The sequence below is a fragment of the Blennius ocellaris genome (genome assembly GCF_963422515.1).
Source record: "Blennius ocellaris genome assembly, chromosome: 2".
NCBI lineage: Eukaryota > Metazoa > Chordata > Actinopteri > Blenniiformes > Blenniidae > Blennius > Blennius ocellaris.
In genome coordinates, this window is record NC_137651.1 from 18,440,776 (window position 1) to 18,465,350 (window position 24,575).

The 24,575-nt window shown below is 39.9% G+C and overlaps 1 protein-coding gene across 1 annotated transcript in view; it reads left to right on the plus strand.

Moving 5' to 3' along the window:
* Nucleotides 1-24,575, plus strand: part of lsamp (limbic system associated membrane protein) — a 235,777-nt gene that overhangs the window by 144,989 nt on the left and 66,213 nt on the right. Inside the window, exons 2-3 of the mRNA XM_080504709.1 lie at nt 14,879-15,023; nt 17,044-17,131. Coding sequence (XP_080360835.1) covers nt 14,879-15,023; nt 17,044-17,131 — 233 coding nt within the window. The remainder of the gene's footprint in view (nt 1-14,878; nt 15,024-17,043; nt 17,132-24,575) is intronic.

Here is a 24,575-nt window from a genome sequence, read left to right on the forward strand (position 1 = left end):
ATGAGTTTCACAGCAGAACTTAACAGCACTTCTGGGGCTGTGCCTTGCTGCTTGAATGACTTAATGAACGCGTCGATGAATCAATAGGTTTACACTTTGTTATCAGCACACGTGGTGATCTCAGTTAGATCACCTGCCTGGCATGACGGATCGTCTTCCAGCGCTGTAAATGCTGCAATCAACATCTGCATGTCAGCCTGCATAAGGCTCACGGCCTCCTTGGTCTTTGATCATGGAGACACATGCCAAGTCAGCATAAAGTGTGTAATTAAGGCTCTTTTATACTTTGAACTGGCAGAGTCAAAACCTTTTACACGAAGGCCTTGTGTAGTATGTAATGGTTGTTAACATTTGTTAGGAGCACGGGCTCAGGGGACCACTTGAAGTGATGAGTTATCTTTGGTGCTTAGGGCTGTGGAAAAACCTCTGTAACAGCAGTGGGATAGCTGCTGGCTTCATGTAGCCCAATCTTAAATGCCTCTGTTAACCTCTTTAATAATTATGACACGCCATGTGAAGGGCAAAAAATTAATAATCATATAAATATGCATGTAAACGTTGGCCTACTGTTGTTACACCAGCATACACCATCAACTGAAATTGTGATTAAACCCGATGGTTGTCTCCTCTGTTACACAAGCACATTTTCTGTCAAGGATACTATCAAATAAGCAACACAGATAGTTGGTTGTGCTTTTCGCTGTGAATACTGTTTTTTTTTTTTTTTTTTAATCTCTCATTATTCTGCATGTTCCAAAACTGTGGCTGGCCAAGAACAACAGACCTGAGATAACTTAAGAGTTTAGATAATTATTTATTAACGAAGACACTCTCACCACATGGCAGCCTGCACAGGACACCGGTGTGCTCCCATCAGATTTAAGGTAGGAGAGAGGGGAAGAAATCACATTTCCACAGAGTTTTATTTTCAGGATGGTCTTTCAGCCCTTCCTATGACCCGCCTCCAATGACCCACTTCCTGTCCTCTCTGGGCCAATCTCAGTGAACAATTTTTGACCTGCATTTATCCACCTTTACTCAAGGGGGACTCCAGAGACATTTTTATAAAGTTCTCAGGCTGGAGTCATATCGGACGAAGTTATATCAGAATAGTTCAACATTAACCAACAAACGCCTTGTTTGACTAAGAAATCAATTAAGTTTATATGTCCTGGCATGGAGCTTATGGAGCGTAAATATGTGAAAACATGGCATGATGAAATCAAGCAACAAGAGAGCAGCAGAGAGGATTTCAGATCTTCCAGCAAAAGGGGTTTTGTTGGAAAACAGAAGACCGTAACAGTAAATGCAAATATTAAATGCTAACATGTACCGGTACTTAAATCTCCTTTTTCAAAATTAGAATTCCAGGTTTGCCACTCTTTCTGAGCTTATCAAGTATCATGTTGATAAGTATGCTTATCTTATTCCTGTTTTATTTACCTGGCAGAATCATTTTCAAACTGTCTCATCTCTTTGATAAACAAAGATTTATATAGCACAGAAATAATTAAAAACAGCATGAAAGAAATAAAACAACTGAAATTACTAAAATGGCTTAAAAATAGTGAAATCCCAGAGGAAAAATGGTAAAAACATAAAAAATGGCTAAAATTACTAGAAATCTATATAAAGGGAACAAAAAAAGCAAATAAACTCAAATTAATTAAGTTGCTTTATATGGTTTAAGCAGTAAATCAGCTTGAATGGGTACAGTTTTTATACATTTAAAAAGCAGGTTAAAACACACAAAAAAGAAGAAAAAAAAAGTATGCAAAAAAAGCTCGAAAAAGTTCAAATTTCATGTGGTCTTGGGGAATAAAATGCAACTCGGCAATGCAATAATCTAGTGACACAAACTTCAGTTAATTCAATAATTCTCATTCAAATTTCATCAAACTCTAATCCCTCCATGGTGTTGCTGTATGTTGAGTTGTATGTGTTTCCGTAGTCTAAAAAATACTTCAGAAGCCAGCAGGGCTTTTATCATAAAAGAAATTACAAAACAAAGTGTTCTCCTATACTTGTCTCATTGGTCTCCTTCACATTGCCTCGGGCACTTCAGGATAATCAAAAATAGACTATTTATTAATTGAAGACTCACTGTCGGTATCAATTCCTGCCATCTAAGAGGCAAGTAATTACTTTCTCCAGGTCCTCTATATTGAATGAGCGAATCATTAGTCAAACTGAACATGTATGTGCTTTCAGTCTGAAAGCTTCCACATGAATATGAAACACCAGCTGTCAGCCACTCCACCACTGCCACCACTGAAATGTGAATTAGTTATTCCATCGCACGCAGCAAATCACAGAAGACATATCTGACCTTTTCATTAAACATGACACCTGTCAGTCACATATTTGAGATCTGGACTCCCGCTCCACTGCTTGCCAACCTTTAAAGTGCCCCAGTAAACAGTGTGAATTGGAGAAGAAGAGTACAAAAACAAAAGTGAGTCTCAAAACCGCTTGACGAGGCTGAAGCTTTTGAAAATGAGCCCACCAGGGGGAAATAAATGCTGATTAGAGTTGTGAAAGTGTTTAAAAGCTAATTCTCATATAGGAAATGGTGATGAAACAAACAGTGGCCCAACTCTTAATTGGGGCAATTATTTAAGACACATCTTCAGTTCCAAATGTGAGCGGAGAGATAAAAACCGACTGCTGGTAAGAAAAGGTAGCAAAGCTCCCGGCTTATATCTGTATGATTTTCCTGAGCTTGGCTAAAGCTTGACAAGATGTGCATGGAATCCGTAGTACAGTTCTTGGTGTTTCTACTTTGTACTTTATCTGAAGCTCAACCAAGAAACATGAGCATAATGTGCTGGGCCAACAAATTCAAATAAGCTTATTTCACTTCAGACAGACTTTATGATGCCACATTTCATTTTAGCAGCCCAAATAGAAGGTTTTGGTTTTTTTTAGCACCTATAAGAGGTTGTTTTCTCTCTTTTTTTCTCCCTCCATCGTTTTGCCGCTCTCCTTCAATGGCACTGCGTCATCGACTGGTTCACCTCTTTCTGCCCGTAATGCAGCAAAGCAGAACACCGTGATGGATCACATAAGAGGGAAATGTGGAGAGCAGAGAAATGAGGTAGTAGTTCCACGGTGTCACACTTGGAGACAAGGCCTTACGTGACATCCCGTAATAATAAAAAGCAGGTCCTGTGCCGAGAAGGGCACACAGCATTAAGACACCAGCGGGTTGGAAAGGTTTTTGGGGATTTTTTTTTTCTTTGAAGCCAGTGATTTTGGAGTAATGGGTATAATTTGCAGTTGTAAAAGGCAAGTGGTTCATATAACCAGTAATGTACTTGTCTGTTAACTTTTAGTCAGCTCACAAAAGAAGTGAAGCTGGCTTATTTCATAGCCCAGCTGAGTATACGCTGCTACCTAATCGAGTGCTTTGACCTGAAATTAAATTAAAATTCTGACCTATGAGGCAATGTAATTTTTTTGCAATTTGAATTTTTTTATCCAGTGACCTGAGAAAAACTTTAGCCTCTTTCACTATGAAATATGAAAACAATTAAACTGTAATACATTAAGAAATAATCTATAAAGTGTGTCCACACTATTTGCATGTTCTTCCACATTGTAGCAATTTTTCCAACTCATGCTGGGTACCACCAACAGCTAGTGGCATTTTCGAAAGTGATACACATTCTTGTGTATAACTGGAAACAGCTTCCAGGCTATCTTACATTACTCTCAGCCGCCTTTAAATTTGATTTAGAGACTTATCATTTGCTGAAATACTTACATTTCAGACATTTTTATCAAATTGTACCATGCATGATGATAGTACGTACATGCTTGGCCTGATTAATTTTGATCTGTTTAGAGTTTATGGCAGAGCATTTCATGCTGCCATGAACAGATATCACCCACATGATGGGCATGTATTCTGAGAAAGTTATGAAACATTCAGCAGCCAAACAAATGAAAATAAGAAGGCACAGCATTATGATAATGTGTTAGAGAGTCAAAGGGGATTGGAGGATGAGAGCGACTGTCGACTCCGAAAAAAAGATTAGTTTGTTGTAGTTTACAATCAAGAGTATAGTTATCTTATAATGAAGGCCATGAATAAAAGTCATGGGGAGCTCGGTGAGGTCATGCCTCTCACTACAATGGGAGTGACAGCTCGGCTGAGCTGATTTGCACCTGCTTTCCAAACACATTGTAAACAGATGCAATATCAAATAACGCACTCGTTTTCCGTGAATCACATTAGTTATTGTACGTCTATTATCAGAAACTCCTCACAATATTTTGCTCATTCTGTATCACCTGCTTGATATTTTATATCAATAAAGGCGACTCACAAACAAATGAGTCATTTGTGTTGTTTTGCCCGTCTGGCAGATCCGCCATGTGTCCCACCAATATAGATCAGCTTGGTAGTTCAGTGTGCATGCACTAACACATAGGCACATGTTCTAGAATGTGCAAGCTTTTAGTTGGCCAGGATCATTATTGTGAATTATTGCACATAGTAGTATTTTCTATTGAGTATTAGAGCATCCCAATTCCAAGATCTTCAAAATATAGCCTCAAGACCAGCCTTGAGTACCACAACACTAATATTGTCATTTGACAGTGTCTTGGTTTCAATGGTAATGGTATTTTTGGTTTCAATGGTAATGGTAATTTTGACAATACAGTGCTGAATAGTGTGCTGTCTTTGACAGTTTGCTTCAATATAACATGGTATATTTGATAGTATGCTTTACTCAGACATGTGAATGAACTATGGCACACTGCACTTGTGTAGCATTGGGGCCCATGAGACTATTCTATTTTATAAATGTCAAATATAATTTTAGTACTATGGTACATACAGATGGTAACATCTCTGATGGGATTCTCAACCTTTTTACATATCCCTGAGTAGAATGCATCGATTGATCGAACTTTATTCATAGAAGCAATTTTCCCTTTATAAAAAGCATTGCTCGTGTTGTAAATGTAAAAAGATGTCATATAAAAAACCCGAACAAAGATCCCTCCCTCACCAGAATGTAGTTTCACCAGAATGTGAAATGAGATAGCGGAAGAGAAGGCGTTGTATGCGTTATAATGAGAAACTTATAACCTAACTGACACCCAACAAGCCTCATCAAACGCATCCAAACTATAAAAACCCATCCGTTACTTTTTTTGTCACTGAAAAAGTTTAGGTTTTTTTCCACCAGCAGAAGTCCAGATGTAGCACACTGCGGTACAAGCTCACTGAATATGTGGTGCTGTTTTGCGTGACTGATAGTTTGTCCGTCGTTTCCACACTGAGCAGAAACTGTGTTGTGCCGTCGGAGCAGCTGCACGAGGGAGTAACAAGGAAGTAAATGAAAAATGAGCTAAGAATGGGAAAGAAGGAGGCGGTTGATAAGATGGAGGGGCAATACGGAGGAATTATGCATCTAGAATGAATACGGAAGGCTGAGAATGGTAGAAAGACAGACAGAGAAGGTGCAAAGTAGCAGAGAGATAAGGATGGGGAATGGGTGAAACAAAAGGGGAGGAAATGACAAGAGAGAGGAAGCACAGTACATCTCCTGAGATTTAATGGCAGCGTCCTGCCCTTACCATAGATCCTCCTGCCTACGTCTCAATGAGGCGCCATCTGTCACGGGCTCGTTACATCCAGCTGCTTCTCCCTCACACGTGCTTAAAAAACACAACCACAAAAGAATGGGAAGCAGGAAAGCTGCGGAGGAGTTGTGGCATTGACTTTAAAATGAGGATGAATCCAAAGTGAAGCCAGACTGACAGGAGAAATGTCAGGGCAGCAGCACTGCTGACAGTTACACTGTGAACTCTGATCAGCAGTTAAAAGTCCCTTTCCACCCGTGTGTGTGTTTTTGCTTCTTGCCCTCTTCTCCACCGGCCTTGACAGCTCGCCGTGGCGATTTAAAAAAAAAATATATATATCTTTGCATAGCATACCCGGGGCGCGGCGTCCATTTGAAACTCCTCCAGAAACTTTTGGAAAAACACGGCACACGCAGAAAACATTTAACTGCCCTGGCACCGGCAAAGCCTTAGAGGTGCAAGGCGCACCTGCGCCAAGCAAATTTGAATCAGGCAGACCTGCAAATTCCTGACTTGTTTGTAACCTTTTTTGATTAGTAATTTCCCCCCGCGAGGTCGGCTGGCCAAGTCTCAAAACAATCATTCCTGCCCTGATTAATGGCTCGCCCTAAGCGCTGATGCATGCCAACCAAGATGGAGAGGCTTCATGACGGGAGAATTATATGAGGATTTGTTGCTATCCGGGGGGCTTCGAGCAGAGACAGAAAATCGAATGAGCCACAAAGTTTATTCCCGTGCAGCGTCGTAACCGGTGGGGGAGGTATCCCTTCACGGCTTCGCCCCAGGGCTCGGCTTAAGGGAGGATAAGATGAGAGCAGTGACCGTTGCTGTTATCGTGAAGGAACCGATTCTTATCGTACATTGATCTCATATTAGGAGACAGATCTCATACTGAAGCAGGGCCTCTCTCAAATCAATGAGGCCATTGTTTGAAATCACAATTAACGAAAAAAGACAGTTTATTACCCTCAACATGTCACCTTCATCATTCCTCTATTTCATTACTTCATTATACCCCCCCCCCCAAAAAAAAATAAAAAAAATTCACAAACTGTCTTCAAACATTTTACACCTGCCTTTTGAAATTGCAATAATTAATGTGACCTATTTGCCAAGTGTCAACACCAATTTACAAAGGCACAGCAAAGATTTTACCCGCTAATTGTCAACATGATATTCACAGCTGCATAGGAACACACATTCATGCTCGATTACAATATCTCTGACAGTTTGTTTCTATCACGCTGGTGTGAGCCTATATAGTTGCACATTGATCCCGGCTCACATGAGCACTTCCTGTCAAAAAAAAAAAGCTTGCGGAGTGCTTGGAGGGAAATGTAGCAAGAGATTCTTTTTGTCGTAAATAAAAAGGAGGAAGGAAGAAAACCCAACACCAGGTATTTCAATCAATGCTTTGTTCTGCTAAGCCTGGTCCTGGGGGATAAACTTAGACCTTACCGGAAATATATTTAACCTGTTTCACGGAGAATATCTGGGGCAAGAAACTGCTTTGAGGGCTATAAATGAATGACCTGACTTTGATGTGATATGCAGCTTTACTTTTTCTTCTCTTGCATAGTTTTCTTTTGTCTTTTTTTCTCTGGGTGTTTTTGGCCAGATTGATTGGAAATCTTTCATCCTTTTTTGCTGTCATGCCCCCTGCTACATGTACAAACACAACAGAGCTTTAGAACTTAGTGGCCTGCTCTTGCCCACCAGGCGGGAGCGAGGCAGGCTTCAATCAATCCGCATGTGTGCCAGTCTCACCTTTAATCTCATCGATTGCTGATGCAAGTTTGCGTGCGTGTGTGTGTGGGGAGGGGGAGAGAAAAAAATTCTAAGTTTTTTTTTATTTAATGCAGGTGACTTGTTGCACAAATCTACACATGCATGCACAGTAACACAATCAACCCTGTCCATATGGGAGTGGTCTTTGAAAGAGGTGGATGAAAGAGCAAGACCAAATCTATAAAGAGGAAATGAGGGGAGTGCAGTTAGTTACGGGATGAGAATTTGGGAGGTGGGGGGTGGGATGGATGAGGTGAGATCAGGAGGAATGCGTATTGATGGGGATAGCGGGTGGTGTGGCTGTTCTGTCAGTCCTGGCACATCGTTCCTCTCATTACAGTTTCACTCCCTGGCTCCAGCCTGCTCTTTGGTCCTCCCCCACGGCTAGCCCTGGAGCAGGGATCCATCCAGCCCAGCCCTCCTGTCAACACAAACCCAGCTCAGCAGCTCTGGCCCAGGCATCTGTCAGCCCACACAGTCCCCTGTCAGCTATAGCCTATTGGCCAGTCCATATTGGCACAGCACAGCAGGGTAAAAAGAGTATAATATAGCACAGCGGAGCATCCATCAACAAAGCGCAGGGTAAAGCGGTACGGGACAGCACCCCAGACATTCATCACAGGCAGACCTGCGTAAACCCAACCTCCGGTCTCTAAAGGGAATGATAAACAACAACACCACTTTGTAAAATTGAGATTTGAAATAAAAAAAACAAAAATAAAAAAAAACAAGTAATAGTGGTGCAGCTAACACAGCTTTTTGTTTACAGACCTCTGCACATATTTGTGGGAATTTACAAGATTTTTTTTTTTTTTTATGTCTGTGATACTCTGCTGAGGATTATAGGCGTGGAGCGAATTCTACAGAGGACTGTGAACATGGAGATTGTGTTGTGATTTAAATAGCACAGTTTTTTTTTTTCCCCTGCCAAATATTCAAATAAATAAACCCACGCTGGCTAAATAACACAGCTGAGATACTGCATCATTGTGAGGGCTGCAGCCAGTTAATGGGATGGATTTTCATTACAAATCGTTGGAGCGTGGCTCGCTTTTCCAATCAAATCTAGTTCCCTGCGAGCGACTTGTTGAATGTGTCTGCGATCAGATCAACCTGAGACAGCCGTGCTCCTATTTTTTTTATTCGGCGCTGCTGCCTGGCCTCAGAGTAGCTCCGAAAGCCCAGTCCTGCAAAGACACACCTTTGACAGCTACTGTGCCGAAGAGAAGCGGGCACTACAGGCAGACAACTGCACTGACAAGTGATGGGAAGTTCTTGGCTTTCTGGGCAGTCGTTCATTACTGAGAAAGCGAAAAAGGAAAAGAAAAACCAACAACCTACAACTGAGCATGGTCTACAGCCAGCACCAAGGGTTGTTGGGACCCTCTGGAGGCTTCAACAGCTCCAGGGGAGACAGGTGGTGCGAAGAGCAAGAGCGGAGAAGCCTGGTCTGCAGCACAGATCAATGAATATTTCCTGTGATGTCGACCCCATGCTGTCCACTCCTTCACCATCGGTGTTGATTGAGAGATGAGAGGACGCCTCCAGAAAAAGAGTGAATTGTGGAGTGCTGGTATGTGAAACTGAGGACCAGAGAATTGTGACTGAAAAAAAGTAGGCGAGGTGGAAACATTGTCTGTGGTGGCACACTGGGGATAAGGCTACGGTCTGGTGGCATCTACTGCACCATGTGTTGGTATTCATTCACCTACTGCTTTACTTTGCCTCATGTGGAGTAGCATATGGTGACCACTACCTGGAAGCAGGTGAGATAATCGGGGACATTCATGTGATTAATGCTTCTAAGCATTTTTATTTATCCAGGAGCTCTCTTTGGAATACATTGTCTGTATTCACCATGTGATGCACACTGGAGCCAAATATGTGCTTTTCCCACTCATGCTCCCTGGAAAAGGAGGAGTTTTTTTGTTTTGTTTTGGGTTTTTTTAGATTTTTCTTCGAGTTCTGTCCAATAGCATTTGTAAATTGTGGAGGAGCCATGTCATTATTTTATTTCACACTATTTGTTTGTGACAGCAGCCAGGTAGAATTCACCTGGATGACTCTCTGATGTTGTCTTTGCACATGCTCTCTTGACCCAAACACAACAACATCCCAATGTCTCAAAGTAGAAGCATAGGAAATATTTGAAGCATGCATGCCTGGTATCTATTGGTATCAATTTCTCCTCATTATATTCATGCTTAAAACTGCACTGCCTACTTGTAGAGCAGGTTGAATTGAGTATGCACATAGGACACAGAAGTAAACTTGTGGTAACCTGTCGGTGTGGGCAACATTATACATTGTCAAAATGAAACATTAAACATAAACATTAAGTCAACAAAGATGTAAATCAGTCAGATTAGAATTATGTTGTTAATCATGGTTTCCTAAAGTAGCACATTTGTATTATAGGAGCCATATAGTGTGCATGTATCAGATAGGAATTATGGGTATTTATAGTCTCAAAATCAAAAGAATCATCTTGTGAAAATGTGTTGTCTAGAGGTTGCAAGTAAAGTGGCCAAACTGACCAACTATTGTCATTCCTGGACTATAGCTCACACTTTTTATTGTTGTTTGGCCAGCCGTTTCGTTTATATTAAGAAGAGTCTTTCACACAGTGTAAATCAAAATATACTGGTCCACACCATCTGGGACCACAAGATGTCATTATATGACAAAAGAATAGAGCTACAGCACCACTGATAGATGTATTTGACTGACAAGGCAAAATGTAGCCAAAAAGTGAATTAAAAAAATACAATAAAAATATACGTTGTCAAGCCAAAACAGTAAATGGTGCAGTTTTGGCTCATATACCAGTGCAATTTATATGGGTGTTGTTTTTTAACTTATAATCTAAATAATCCAGTAGTTTTATCTTTTTCAGGCTTGTAAAACCACTTTAAACCACAAGATGGTGTTGTGAGGTCCGTCAACTTTAGTCTCATCCAAGAAGTGAAACAGCAGGGTTCCAACTAAGTTGCGTGGTTTATTTGTTTAAAAAAGTTTTCACTCCCTGTTTGCACAACAAGTGCACATGCACAAGTATGGGACTTGGTAGTTTTATAGATGACAATCAACTGTAAGAGCAATCCAACATCGTCGTCTCTCCACACAAATGTACGTGTACTCGCCATTGTTAATGTTTACAGGGTATTGTTCTCTGCAAACGTGTGTAAGATTTCGTTACAGAAACAAGCCACAGCACCTACTAGTGGCCCGGCATGCTTGTTTTCAGCCTTTACGCTATTTCTGTGAAAATCCTTTTCAAAACATTACTGCAAAGCAAGAAAACAATGTATTTTCACTTGACTGATAAACAAGGCCTGGATTTTGTGTGGGGCAGAACATCTAATTAGCACAGCCACTATAAATAGCAGCTGATGTCAGTCGTACTGCCAAAGGAGGGACTGTTTGATTTTTGTTGCACTTTCTGCAGTCATTCTCATTCTGATGAAATGTTTGATCAAATTTCAGCTGGACAGCGGTGAGAGAATGCAAATGTCCTTCTGTGCAGTGCCACATTTTGCACTTTTCTTGTGAAGAATGTAAAAGAGGAATTAGCAGTGCAGATGCCTCTTTTTTGCAACTTATGAAATCATTAAAGACACTCGAGAAAAAATGAAAATAAGTGCCAACATTAATAAGTGAGCAATGATTTGGTTTTGAACTTCACTGCACCTCAGTGGACATCCTCACTATTATGTTCAGAAACTGATTCATTCAAATCTTCCTTCTTTTCTGAATTTAATTGCATTGACTGCTTCATCCACACTCCAGTTTTGCATCTCAAACACATTCGAGGAAATTATTATTTACATACTAATTACACATCTATTAGGTGCTCAGGGACAATTCTGCAGCCTCTTAACTCTCGTCGAATTTTTATGAGTCACAAAGCTGCTGTCAGGATGCTTCATATATTTAAATGTTGGCTCAGCACACCCTTTAAATGAAATGGAAAACAGGCTTCGTGCGTCAGGACAGCTGTTCATTAAGTTGAATCAATCATTTTTGATATATGCAATTGAGTAAAATTGCAAATATAAAATAAGCTGTGATTCATTTTTTTTTTTTGCAGCATCATCTTTGCACAATATTTTTAATTGAAAATGCTAAACTTTTGTTGCCTTTTGGGTGTCTATTTACACAACAATGATGCTTGAAGATACTGAAAACGACTTGAAGGTGGAACTTTTTAAATACACTCCTTACATGGAGCAAATTTTCTGATACACTGACTGTCCAGCAATAGCACATTAGTCGTTTGTCTATATGAATGTTTGTGTACTTGCCATTGTTAATATTAATAGCGTTCTCTGCACGCATGTATGTGTGGCTTCCATACAAAAGCAGCGCCTCCACATGGCTTGGCATGCTAACTACATTGTTTCAAAAACTTTTCTGAAACAAAAAAAAACAACACAAAAACAATGCATTTTGCTTGAAACTTTCATGTCTTAACAGGGCCTATGTTTGATTTAATTTCAAGTGGTGGTGTGTTGTTTTGTTAATTTTACTTATTACTAACATGAATATGATTCAATTGGACTTGATTATTTCTTTTTGTGAAGAAAATGGGATATCAGTTAGAATATCACAAATTATATTTTACACGTTTCCATTTTGTTCCCCCAGAAAGTGCAGCATTTAACCCAGTGATTGCATATGACATGATACACACAAGTTATGTGTAATTCCTTTGCTCCGAGCAGTGAACAGGTGATCAATACGTTCCTTGAAAGATTGAACTACAGTAGCAGCCACAGTTTAATAGTGTCTGTTTTTTCATGGTGACAAATAAGGGAAGGACCACTCTCATGATTCTGTTCACATATCTGCCTCTTTATTTTCCATCTTCCCTTTACCATTTGTTTTGTCCCTCCACCTCCTTGTAGTTACTTCATGTTGAGAAACGACCAGTAATGAGGGAAGAGAGCAAGGAAGCACAGTGCTAGCAAACAAGACGCAACCCTGTCCAGACAGCCCGGGGAGTTCATTGCTTCATTGCAAACACCTTTAAAAGCTGCTCGGATAGTCAGTGGGTGTCTTCTGCTCTCGCTAATGCACGACCATTGTGGAGCATTAAACACTCATGAAAGCAGGGTTTGTTAAACAGTCTATCACAACATTACTTTAATCTTCTTTTGTTTGAAATCATGTGAATATTTCATTGGAAAGAAGTAAGAATTTCAGGCAAAGGTGCAGCAAATGTATCCACAATTCTCTGCAGTGGATTTTATCCAACAGTGATCCAGATGAAAGCCATTGAACAAAGACGTCATGAAAAGATCTTGTTGTTTACTGCTTTTTTTCCCCTCACACCTGTACAACAATGTCACAGACGGCACTGTGTTGTTTGTAATGTGTGAGGAGCTACAATGAAGCTGCTGCCAAGCAATGTGATTCTGTTTTGGGAAAATGTCGTGTTTTTTTCTTTATACAAATTTTGCACATTACATTTGAAATTCAAATCCTTTTTCTGCAGTTTTAAAAACCTGTTTTGACCAGGACATAAGGTCCTATTTATTTGAGCATGTAACTTATGTATGAACGATGCGCCACGGGGCCGCATCATTCATGGTTGACTTGGAGAGGTTTAAAGCTCAAGACTTGAGCAGAATGAGTCATAAATTTGTTCATCTTTGATACTCTTGAATATGTGTGTGGAGGCTTTCTCCTGATTTTGGACACTTGTGGACAAGGAATTGTTCAATAAACCTTTGCACAATTGTATAAATGTGTGTCTGAAATGGCTTTTTCCCACACTTTTTGTCTCTTTCAATTAGAGCCAAGCAAAAACTGGGTAAACACTTTCCAAGCGAGCGATGTGGAAGATAGATGTCAAATTGAGTCAATAAATACACTGAGTTATCGTGGTGCCACACAAAGGGAGGGAACATCAGTCGGGATTCAAGCTGTGAGCTACAAACCTTCAACAAATCTGACATCCAGTTTCCCGCCGGGTAACAGGCTGGGGTGACTACACCACCACTTTTGTGCATCACCCGGGGTCACCTGCCAAAGCCGGCCTCACTCCACTGCCTTACTAATCTACTCTCTTGTAGCTCACCACAATCCAGAGCAAGCTCGGGGAGTAGCCGGGATTTGCATTTGAGGCGCATCCACCGTCGGCTTGCATTAGAGCTGATATACATTCTCATTGATGCCGACGTCCTCTCACATTTACATTTATTCATTAGCAAGATGCGCTGTTCCTTCTCTCCTCCACCGCAGGAGATATCTCAGGTTGAGCTTACTGTGTAGTGCTGTGACAGCGTGCAACGCGCAGCAAACAAGAGGATACCGGTGTCCTTTCTCACCCACAGGAATAGGCTCACTGTTAATGGAGATCTATTTATCAGACAGAGGAGGGACGGCAGATTTAAAGGAGGGAGAGATGAGGTAAACGGGAGAGAGAGAGAGGGCACAAATGAGTCAGGATGGGATTGAGACATAGATGCTTCTCAGAATGAGTCTTCTCGTGTCAGTGCAGCACTTTGTGGTCATTGATTAAGACTTCATTGCCTGCACAATATTTAAAATTGAAATATTTTGGTTTTTGTGCTCTTGGTGTTATTGGAGAGTCACACTGTGATGTCCAGTCTACCAATTTAGTGTACACTATTGCTTTGCAATAACTTACCATAAAACCATTAGACTGAACTCGTATTCTATGTTTTATATGAATGTTTTACTACATGATCATGTGGAACACAGTGATTGTGAAATACTGGACGAGCCGCGACGACTCACATTATCTTGAATGACAACTTGTAATCACTTCTGTCGTCACGCAAATAAATCGAACCCTCTCCCCCCAATTACCCATTGGGGGTTAGAGAAACACTGCGTTTCATTTGTATGTCACCCATGAGACTTAGGCCCAATATACACCACACTGTTTTCAAGTGAAAATGGAAAACATTTATTGAATTTTGAGTCTCTGTTTACATGACACGTAAATGGGAAAAACTCAAAATAGGGGGACACCAAAAGCATATTGTTGCCAGCATACACGTGCATTTGGTTTGAGTGCTAATATGGCCCAACATAAGTATTGCATCGTTTTTGAGCGTTTCTATCATCTCCGTGTAAATGGACGTCATTTTCAAAATGTTGTCATGTAAATGTGAAACCTTTCTGAAACAAAAATGGAAAAACAATGCATTTTCACTTTTGTGTAAACACAAACAGTCAGCCTAAGTGACTCCACTCTCTAAATATTATTAAATATAAATAATTTTGTTTTGGCACACTTGAATCTGTGCTGTCATGTCATGTGATGTGCAAATGAAATCACTGGCATCACAATTACTTAATTGTATATTTCTCCCCTACAAAACAGCCCTTTTTCTTTGTCTGAGTAAAGCTGCACCTCATGAGAAAAAAAAAGTTATTGGATAACCCGGTGGCCTTTAATGAAGTCTTCTTGTTCTGTGTCCTTCTCCTCACCTACTCCTCTCTTTTGTTGTGCCTGCAGGTGTTACGTTGATGACAAAGTGTCCAAAGTAGCTTGGCTCAATCGATCCAACATCATCTTTGCTGGCGAGGACAAGTGGTCTTTGGACCCCAGAGTAGATCTGGTCACTAAAGGACAGCTGGAGTACAGTCTACGCATACAAAAGGTAAACACAGCGGTGAAAGTGAAAACTGGGCTGTGGCTTCTGGCATATTTGATTCATCCGAAGCTGTGTTGGGGAATGACTGCTGATTCAGAAATCATGAAACGTGTCCTTGATAAGCACACACTTTGACTTAAATTTATTCTTCTTAGGAACAGGAGCCCCCATTGTTTAAATATTCATTCATTCATTTATTCATTTATTTATGCAGCAGGTTCAGTCAGAGCAAGATTTTATTTTCTGCTTCATTCTTAAATCTTAATTTATCAATTTTGTGTGCTTCCCCATGTATGAACATAGGCGATGACAGGATGGAAAAATAAAATAAAATTGCTCTCATATCTGCTTGCATAAATTAATGCTCAAAAGACTCATTTGACAGCCTTGTCTGTGAGCTTACTATAAAGTTGCAGCATGGACAGTTAGCTTAGCTTAACATAATATAATGAGAGAAAGAGTTTTAAAAAGTGCACACGTATTCCTCTTGACAGACCCGATGTGTTTATTGCAAGCTGCTCTCATTAAATGTGGGCTGTGTAGTCTGCGATCAGGATCCTCAGAGGTGCAGTTTGGATGTATACAAACGAGGTGCATCTCAGATCTCTGTAGATTCCCTCCTGTCACAGCGGCCACACAAAATGAGGACTCTGACATGAGAGATCAGGTTTTGCATCCCGAGTACCGTGTGTGGTTTGCTTTTGGCAGAAACAGCGCTGCTTGTCTGATTGTTGATAAACCAAACACGTCGTCTTCTTCAAGTTACTTAACCACGACCGTCAACCTGTGCTATTACAACCCAGAAACAAAAACATTGAAAACAAAAGCCTCAATACTGCTTTAGTTGCTGCAAGCACATATTGTATACCATGGCTGGATAATGTAGAAAGAAAAAAAAATATTTGTTGTTATATTCAGTGTCACTATTTTGGAGTTTGCCAAACCCATAAACTAACAATGTTTCTTCATTATGTTAATAGAAAGACGTCATGAGGGCCGCATTGCGTTTCTTTCCAAACGTCTTCGCTGCTTGAAATTACCAGTACATAAAAGTAATTTGTAGGAGACTTGAGTTCTTCTGCCAGTTTATGGAGACATGAAAAAGAGTTATGACAGAGGTGGAACTCAAGCGTTGGACAGCAGAACAAAATGCAACAAATTAACTGATAAGTTTTTGCAATGACTTTAACTCTCAGAGGAATCCAGAGACACACTCTCTATAGCTAGTTTAGGAATCACAAATATGACTTCCTTTGATCTGATGGTGAAGAAAATGCAGTCGGGATGTACAGATAACTATAAGTACTAACCTTTAGTTACTTGATCATACCGAGTAACGATACGAGTACTTATTAAATGCCATTAAGCCTTTTTCATACTCCATAGGTGAACGATATATGAGGGCTATGTACTGCCAGAAATCAGGCTACGCAAATCTCCTCCAGCCTTACAGCCTACGGAAGGCATAAGGCAATGCTTAGCGGCAATCTACATACCGCTCTACGCGTACTGTAGACTGTAGACTGAGCCACTGAGCCTGCTCTGTGCTGCCCACACACTCCAGCTTGCTCTTAATGAGTGTATCAGTCATACTTAGCATGTAGCATCGCTGGCGTGTGAGCCCCAAAACTCTTCAGCACAGCTCGGAGTGAAATCCTCCTGGATCCACTTAGCGCCTAAACTAATGAGCGGCATCTTGCTAACGCTGCTGGTTCAAATGTCACTGGTGATTAAGGTATCTCTCACCTCCTCTTGATATTTTGGCAGTATATAATTTACAGCCTGCTTTACTTTTGTCATTCTCGTTGATATTAAAGAATCCCCCAAACTGCTGACATCGCTCGTCTTCTCTTGTGTACTTGTTTGATGTTGCCGACAGATGACGTCACGTAATAGCCAACAGGTTGTATTGAGGAAATTTCAGGAGCACAAAGTACACCGTATGGTATCAGACCGATATTGGTATCAGTGTCTGTGCATCCCTACTTTCATGTCAATAAGTCGTATTTTGTTGCACTCTGTTTAGGTGGACGTGTACGACGAGGGCTCGTATACCTGCTCCATACAGACTAAGCAGCAACCCAAGACCTCACAGGTCTACCTCATTGTACAAGGTAAGTTTCAAACCAACGCAGAGCCACCGACTGCTTCAGCCCGGAAAGAAAGAGCATTTTTATCCAAAATAGAAAAACACATTCCGTATGTTCATGACATGCACAGATATGATCATTTATCAAGCACATAGGTAGCTGATATTTTAATACCGTTGTGTAATCCAAGTGGACGCGAGCTGCAAACGTCGACTTCGCTGCTCCATGATATTGAATGTGGGAATGTGTCCCTCTGAGCGGAATGCAAGCACAATAAATTAATATGTATTGTGAGAATATGAAAGTTCAATGTCAGAAATGCCTGCCTACAGCAACAGGATATTTTGTTCCAGTTCAAATAAATCTTAAGTGTACTTGAAAAGCCTTCATCTGCAGTTTTGAATTTCAAAGAATAGGAGCCTATTCTTCCTGAATGGAGAAGGCAGAGCGAGATGAGCACAAGAGATGATCGTGATCATCGTAAGGAGAACGAGGGAAGGCGCTTTAAGATTTGATCCGTTGCCTGGAAGGTAGAAAGATTTGTTTTTCCCACACGTTCTTTTCTTTTTTGTCTTTTTTTTTGGCAATATGTCTTTCAAAATTTATCTTTTGGGCATTAAGGTTGCAGCTTCTGTGATAAAAGAGGAAATTATTTGTAACATCGCAAACTTTTTGTGCTTGAGAGGTCTGACCGAAAGCTTAATGAACAGTAATGGACTCTATCTCCACTTCTCCAATTCTGTTACTTTTGCCACAGAATCTAAAATCAAAAACAAAACTTAATGTATTTTATGAATTAACTACTTATCTTGAGGTCCTTCAGTTGGCAGACACATTTATTTAGCAGTATCACCAAGTCGCAGCCAACCGTTAATGGGAAATTCCAAATGGTCTCCGGCTTTGATGAGGACAAAGAAAGGAATCACTGTGAATTGGTACAAAAGTATGATAATTTTAAGTCTGAGTAAAAGTTGAATCAAAAGTGGCAATAACTGCAACCAAACTCAGACATTTAGGTTCAGCGACAGACACACAACTGGATTTTTTAATAAATACATCAGGATGACATCAGAAGAAGTATGCCATCTACTAGGTTTTATTGATCTCTATTAGAAGTAATAAGTAAGAAGAAGTACAATTATGTTAAAATAAAGATGTCATACATACAATTAGCTTATATTAGAATAATTCCTGTATTTTGTCCTAAAGTGTTAAAAAGCTCATCATGTGAGTCTGATATAATATTATGAATCCTCCAGACCTCTTGGATGTGTGAAGGAAGGTATTTCAATTCACCTGATTTTTATTATGGATTAAAATCTGTGGCCTTGTGTCATAGATTGAGAGGCTTTTATAACATGATATCCTTTTGATCGTCTCAGAAAAGACTGCTACACTTCATAGCGTAACTGTTCCTATGATCTGCAGCTACGTAAATCTACTTACAAGTAAAAAAATAAATAAATAAAAGGCGGTGACACATGGGAGCACATCTGAATTATTCTCCTCTATCTTTCCCAAGCTTTTTCCCGGAGGTATGCTATGAAAACAAGGGCTCCATTGTTGATAAAGTCAATTTATTTATCCACTAAAAGACACAAACACGTAAGTAGATGATGTACATTGTTGCCGCTGCTTAAATTGAAGGGGATGATGTGCAGTCAAAATAACTTGTTCTCAGGTTTATTAAATCCAAGTTGTTCCATGTTCACATTGTCTAACATGTAATGAAGCTAAATCCAACCCTAACCTTAATCCTACTGTTCTATACAATAACAATTTACTTGGGTAACTCTTGTTCTATGAACACAAAGACATTGTCTAGCAACAACAGGTCATGGTGCAGTTTTCCTCTTGTCAGTCAGCTGCAGAGAAGCGAGGGCAGGAGCTCCACCAGTTTACTGAGGCACGTCGTCTGGTCGCTTAGCCCAGCTGAGCTTCTCCCTCCACTCCCTTTCTCCTTTGGATGGAGCAGTTTGACTGTCATCTGTTCCGGTGTGAGCGTGGCGAGAGGCAGCCGTGTACATCTGCAAACCCACGTCACTCAATGGATGCGGCTCTTTGACCGAGATGAAGGGTCTCTAGACCTTCTGTCAGACTCAAAAACAAACACTTTCGGTCACTTGGTGTCAAAATAAACTTTGAGAAGAATTGTGTCCTGACGCCAATATTACCTGTCCAGTCCCTTGATGCACTGCCAACCGAGGGGAAAAGGCCAAAGGTGATAAATCTGAAAACACCCCAAGAAACTTTTTGTAGGAAGTCAAAAGTAATTCAAATAAAAACTTTTTCAAGTTTCAAAAATGCAGGGGTGGAATGCAAAAATCACAATTAGAGAAGTAATCAATGAAAACTAGATCAAAACACTTCTGATGAAACTATAATTACTTGTTAAAGTATTTTTTTAAATCTAGACATGCTGTAAGTAATCCCTAAAATTAATTAAATCTGAAGAAAAAAATGTAAACTATCCAATAAGATGATTTTTTCCCCCAAAATTGAGTAAAATAGGATTAAATTGAATTTTAAAAAAAGTCCACACAACTTAGTCTGCTCAAACTGTTAACTTCCACTTGAAAGTATTTCACAGATGAGTGAAAATGGAGCAATCACAGGATCCAAGTCGTCAGGATTGATTCAGGAGAGGTCAGTGATTCCGCAGCCGTCACCATCTCAGGTAGAGCTTTTCAAACGAGACTGCAAAAGTTAGCTCACCTTTTGATTTCAAGCTCAATTTTCAAACAACTACAACAAACCCACCTGAGGATCTAAAGCTTCAAACAGGCTTGTCTAGGGGTCAACATTTCTACAAATGCATGGTGAGGCCAAACCCAGGAGAGCATTTAAAATGATGAGCAAAGCTCTAAAATGAATTTGCACTCACGGGAAGCTAATGGAGGGAGGCCAAGATATTATGAAGCCAGTGAGCAGACAACTTAGCCAGCTGCTAGATTCAGGTACAATTTAATGTTCTGATGATCAGAAAAGAGCCACTGCATCTGCCAAAGAGTCTAAATTGTCTCTTTGCTCTAAAGTGAAAGGACGTTGATTCAAATTTACAACTGCATGAGCACCCATGCAGTAAAATGTGTCTTTATTTATATGTACATCAAATTTATGACTCTTAAGACTCATCAAATTTTAGTTTCACAGTTCTTAAAGACAGTACTCTGCATTAACAAGCTGTGTAATATAAAGGAATAGGGCCAACAAACAATCCTCACTCTGGCAATCTTCTGACTTGTCCTTGCTCCGTAACTGCACTCATTTAATTTTTTCATTTCTCTGTCTGAATACGTTGTCCTTTCAGGTCTTTTTTTTAATCTCTAAAATGTATCTGAATTGCTTGCAAGAAAATATGAAAGAAAATAATTAATTAAAAAAATTTAATAAAAAGAAACGGTGAGCTGTGCATCAAGGCCAAACAGGGAGTTCATTATCCATCAAAATGTCATCGCCAAGTCTGTGTAGTCTTGTTTTGGAAAATACACAGTTAACTGCTTTTAACCTGTCAGAAATAGACTGCCTCCAAGACGTGTGTGCAGCATCTCAGATCTCATGAATTGGATTGTCTGTAGTTTGCTTGCATGCATGTGTGGGGGCATCTTGTTCTTCTTTTCTTTTCTTTTCTTTTTTTTTTATAAGCTTTGCTCTGAACTACAAATGCTTCAGATGTCGTGTGTTTATTGTCCAGAAACGCCAGATGAAAGATGCTGTACTGTACATGTACATTGACAAATATAATCCTGATGCTCAAAGCATTTTGCCAGAGCTCATTGTTTGATCGCTCTTTTTAATTACACTTTCTGTTTTGGATCTGTGATATAATATCCAACTTGAGATAGATACGGCTGGCTGACTGAAGAAACAACCTCGCCACACACAATAGACCTTTGGAGGACTTCACATCCCACTGTGGACTTAAGATATCATCCATCAATATAATTTTAAAAGGTCAATATGCGAATTGATGCTGCTCTTCTGGGATCTATAGCAGCAAATTGCCGTTCCTTCCCAGAATCCATTGTGTCTGATTATTCAGCGCTTGATCATTGGGATGTCCTGCACCAACTTCGCAGAGTTTCTGACGGTGCCCTCGTTTGTCACGTCTGATGCGACAGTTATAGTCAAACATTGATTCCCGTTGCTTTTTCCCTCCTTGCTATTTCATTCTTTGCTCTGGTTCTCAAAGACCCTTTCAATTCTGCTGCCATTGTTGTGATCATCCGTTGTGTCTCCCTACTATGTGGGCGTAATCTTCTCCTTTAGGTTTATTTCAACATCTTTCATCCAAATTGCGTTGCAGTGCTCAAGGCGTAGGCTTCAGGCAGCTACTGTGGATGTGCTTCCACAGGCAATCACTGCAAGATCTTCTCTGCTTTGAGATTTTTGGTCAAATATTGAACACAGAACACAAACTATGGTTTTGCAGATTAAATAGCATTATTACATGAGAAAATCCTACTTTACCAATAACCCACTACTTATTTAACTTGAACTACTTCTTTCATAGCTGTAATCACTATTTTTCTACTTTGGTTCAAGTCTTTGACCAAAAAAAAAAAATAAGACGTTGATAAGAATGCGCCGTTGTGTGTGGCACCAGTATGCAGCAACCTATACCAGCCCCCTCAAAACCCAATCAAGTCTGCGGGATAATAATTCACCCTGCCTTCATCTTTTAATGGGTATGAAAATGTTCTAAGCATCAAACATTGCCCCTGGTTACAGACCCAAGAGCGGGTTCGCATAACCAAAGCTGACAATTTTCTGCTGGCAGGGACAGGGACGTAATTGGAAAACAAATGATCAGACAAAGTAAATTTGCGGTGGATGAAAAAGTGGCGGACTCGCGGGGCTCAGACGACTTGGCACCAAGCAAGGGGTCATTGCACATGACAGGAATCCCAAAGCAATGACATTTCAGCCCAGTCCAATTAGATTTTTCTTTTTTTTTTTTTTAAATGAGAAACAGAGCCGGAAGTTCAGCTGATCAGAAGTTCTAGATCAATGACGAGGAAAGGCTTCCTTTTAAATGATCTCAAGCCTCTTGAGACATGTACAGTGAAAATGACTGGAAATACAAGAGAATGTTGTTGCATGAGCGCAAACCTTTATCTGTTTGTGATTTTTCCTTTCCCATGTGTGGTTTCCTAGAAAACATGATTGATTCTTGTTGATTGTCATCAGACATTTGACCACTCTTAACAGGAATGCAATCAAGTGAATGTTCTGACAATTATATGTGGAAAAAGGTAACTTTCTTTGCCATGGGTTGAAAAATAAAGCAGTTTCTGGAGATTGCTGTAAAAAGATATACTTGACTTTATGGATGCACCGATGCAACTTTTTTTTTAAAGGAAGAGTTCTAAATTTGAACTACTTGCCGATCCCAAGTATCGATACGAGTACATACACTCCCATCGTTTATCGTCATAGAGTGGATCAATCGTAATTTGCGTAATTCCCCTTTCCAATTGTGTCACATGCCAAATCTAGTTGCATAAAGTTCAAGCTAAACACTCCAGGAACAATTTAGCACTGAAGATACTGCATATGACAGAAACCAATGCGGAGTGAGCATTATGTGCTCCCAATATGTTAAATAAACTGCTGGACTGTCTTTTTATAACACTGCTCACTCTGAAAAGGACAGTTGGCACGAGTGCTTCACTGTGAATATATAAGAAAAATATTTGACTCTGTGAAAAGTTTAATAACTTGTTCCTTTATTGCCATTGGCAGAGTGAAAGAGCTATGTTCATTCATGCTGAACTAATTGAACCTGAGCACCGCGCTGTCGATATAATTCAACATTTTTCCTATTTCTCTGTGTGTTTAGAAATGTTATTGAAGTGGATTAGGATAAGGTCATTGATTTATCACAAGTAGAAAGACTAGACATGTAGCGTCACTAACTAATGGCTAAAGGTTGTGATTGACAAAGACTAGAGTATCACCAACAGTATTGCTATTGTTTTATTTAAGCTGTATCTTCTCATTTTCCATTTTTACCTTTGAAATCAATAACAGCAATGAAGAAGGAAAATAGCTCAAATCAAGTGAGTCACACATATTGTTCAAGAATTGTGGAAAAACACAGCATATCTTGCAGTTTAGCTTCCAAGCAGTAGTATTTGCATTCGAATAGACTATTAGTGGCTTGTAGAACAAAGTGCATGGATCCAGGAGAATCATTAACTAGTACTCACTTGTCTTTATGATTACTTTATTTTCCAGAGTGAACGTCTGTTTTCTGATTTCACCATTGTTGCAACCACAAGCGATACTCAAGTTGTCCCACTTTACCATATTTTCCAGATTATAAATTGTGCCTGATTGTGTCCCATCTGTCAAACATGGCGCAAAGAGGAAAACAGAAGCTTTTCCAGAATGATATGTGAAGTTGTTCCTCACATTTCTCTGGTCCCTCACAATTTCTGCATTTTTTTTTATCATTTGTAATTCTTTTTGGCAACAATATGCATTACATAAAACATAAATATAGCATGTTTTTTTAATTTTATTTGGTGGTACTGTAGAGGTCCCACATGTATCTGTATGTTTTTTTTAAATACACTTTGAGGTTACATTTATTTTCTCAGTTTTCGATAAGCTACTTGTGAAGAAGTAGAAATTAGTAAATGCCTTACACAACCAGGTAGCAGACTTTCCCTTCTACTTCTGTGAATTTTTCTATTTTCTTCCTGCCAAATGTGTGGCAGGAAGGCAAATCCTTAGTTCCTCTTTTCGCTATAGCTTTTTTTTTTTATGTCTATCTGCAGACTCACAGTGATGTTTAGGTCAAAGAACTGTAGAGGGCAAAACCCTCAGGCTGCTCCTTTTGATAAAATGTCTTTATCTTGTTGCAGAAGCCTTTTAGTTTTTCCTATAGACCCCATGCCAATCCATGAGGTTACCTTTTCATTTCTTGCCTTTTCACCTCAAAAGTGTCTTTGCCCGTTGTGTTGTATACGTCAGTCTACAGAAGGCTTCCAAAAAGCACCAACCTCTTATCGACATTCTTTGGCAGACGTTGATACTTGTTATTGTTTGGGTCGGATGCAGGTGAGGTTTTGTTCTGATGACTTTACCATCATAAATGTGCACAGGCACATACAGCATCAATCCACAGTCGGTTAAATTTCCCTCAGAGTGTTTTGATTTGTCTCTCTGGCTCTCCTTCCTCCGGGTACCTCAGAAAGTTATCTTAGTTTTGCAGACCTCGACTTGACCTCCACTGTTCCTGTTAACGGCCGTTTCTTCATTACATTATGAACTCGGGGAACAGCCACCTGAAACGCTTTGCAATCTTCTTAGAGCCCTCCTCTGCTTTGTGGGCATTAATTCTTTTAATTTTTGCAGTGCTAGGCAGCCACTCAGAGGAGAATATTCCTGCCGCTTGTTGGGATGAGGTTGTAGGAGACGGCGTAGTTCTAAAGTTTCTGAATTCACCTCACCTGGCCTT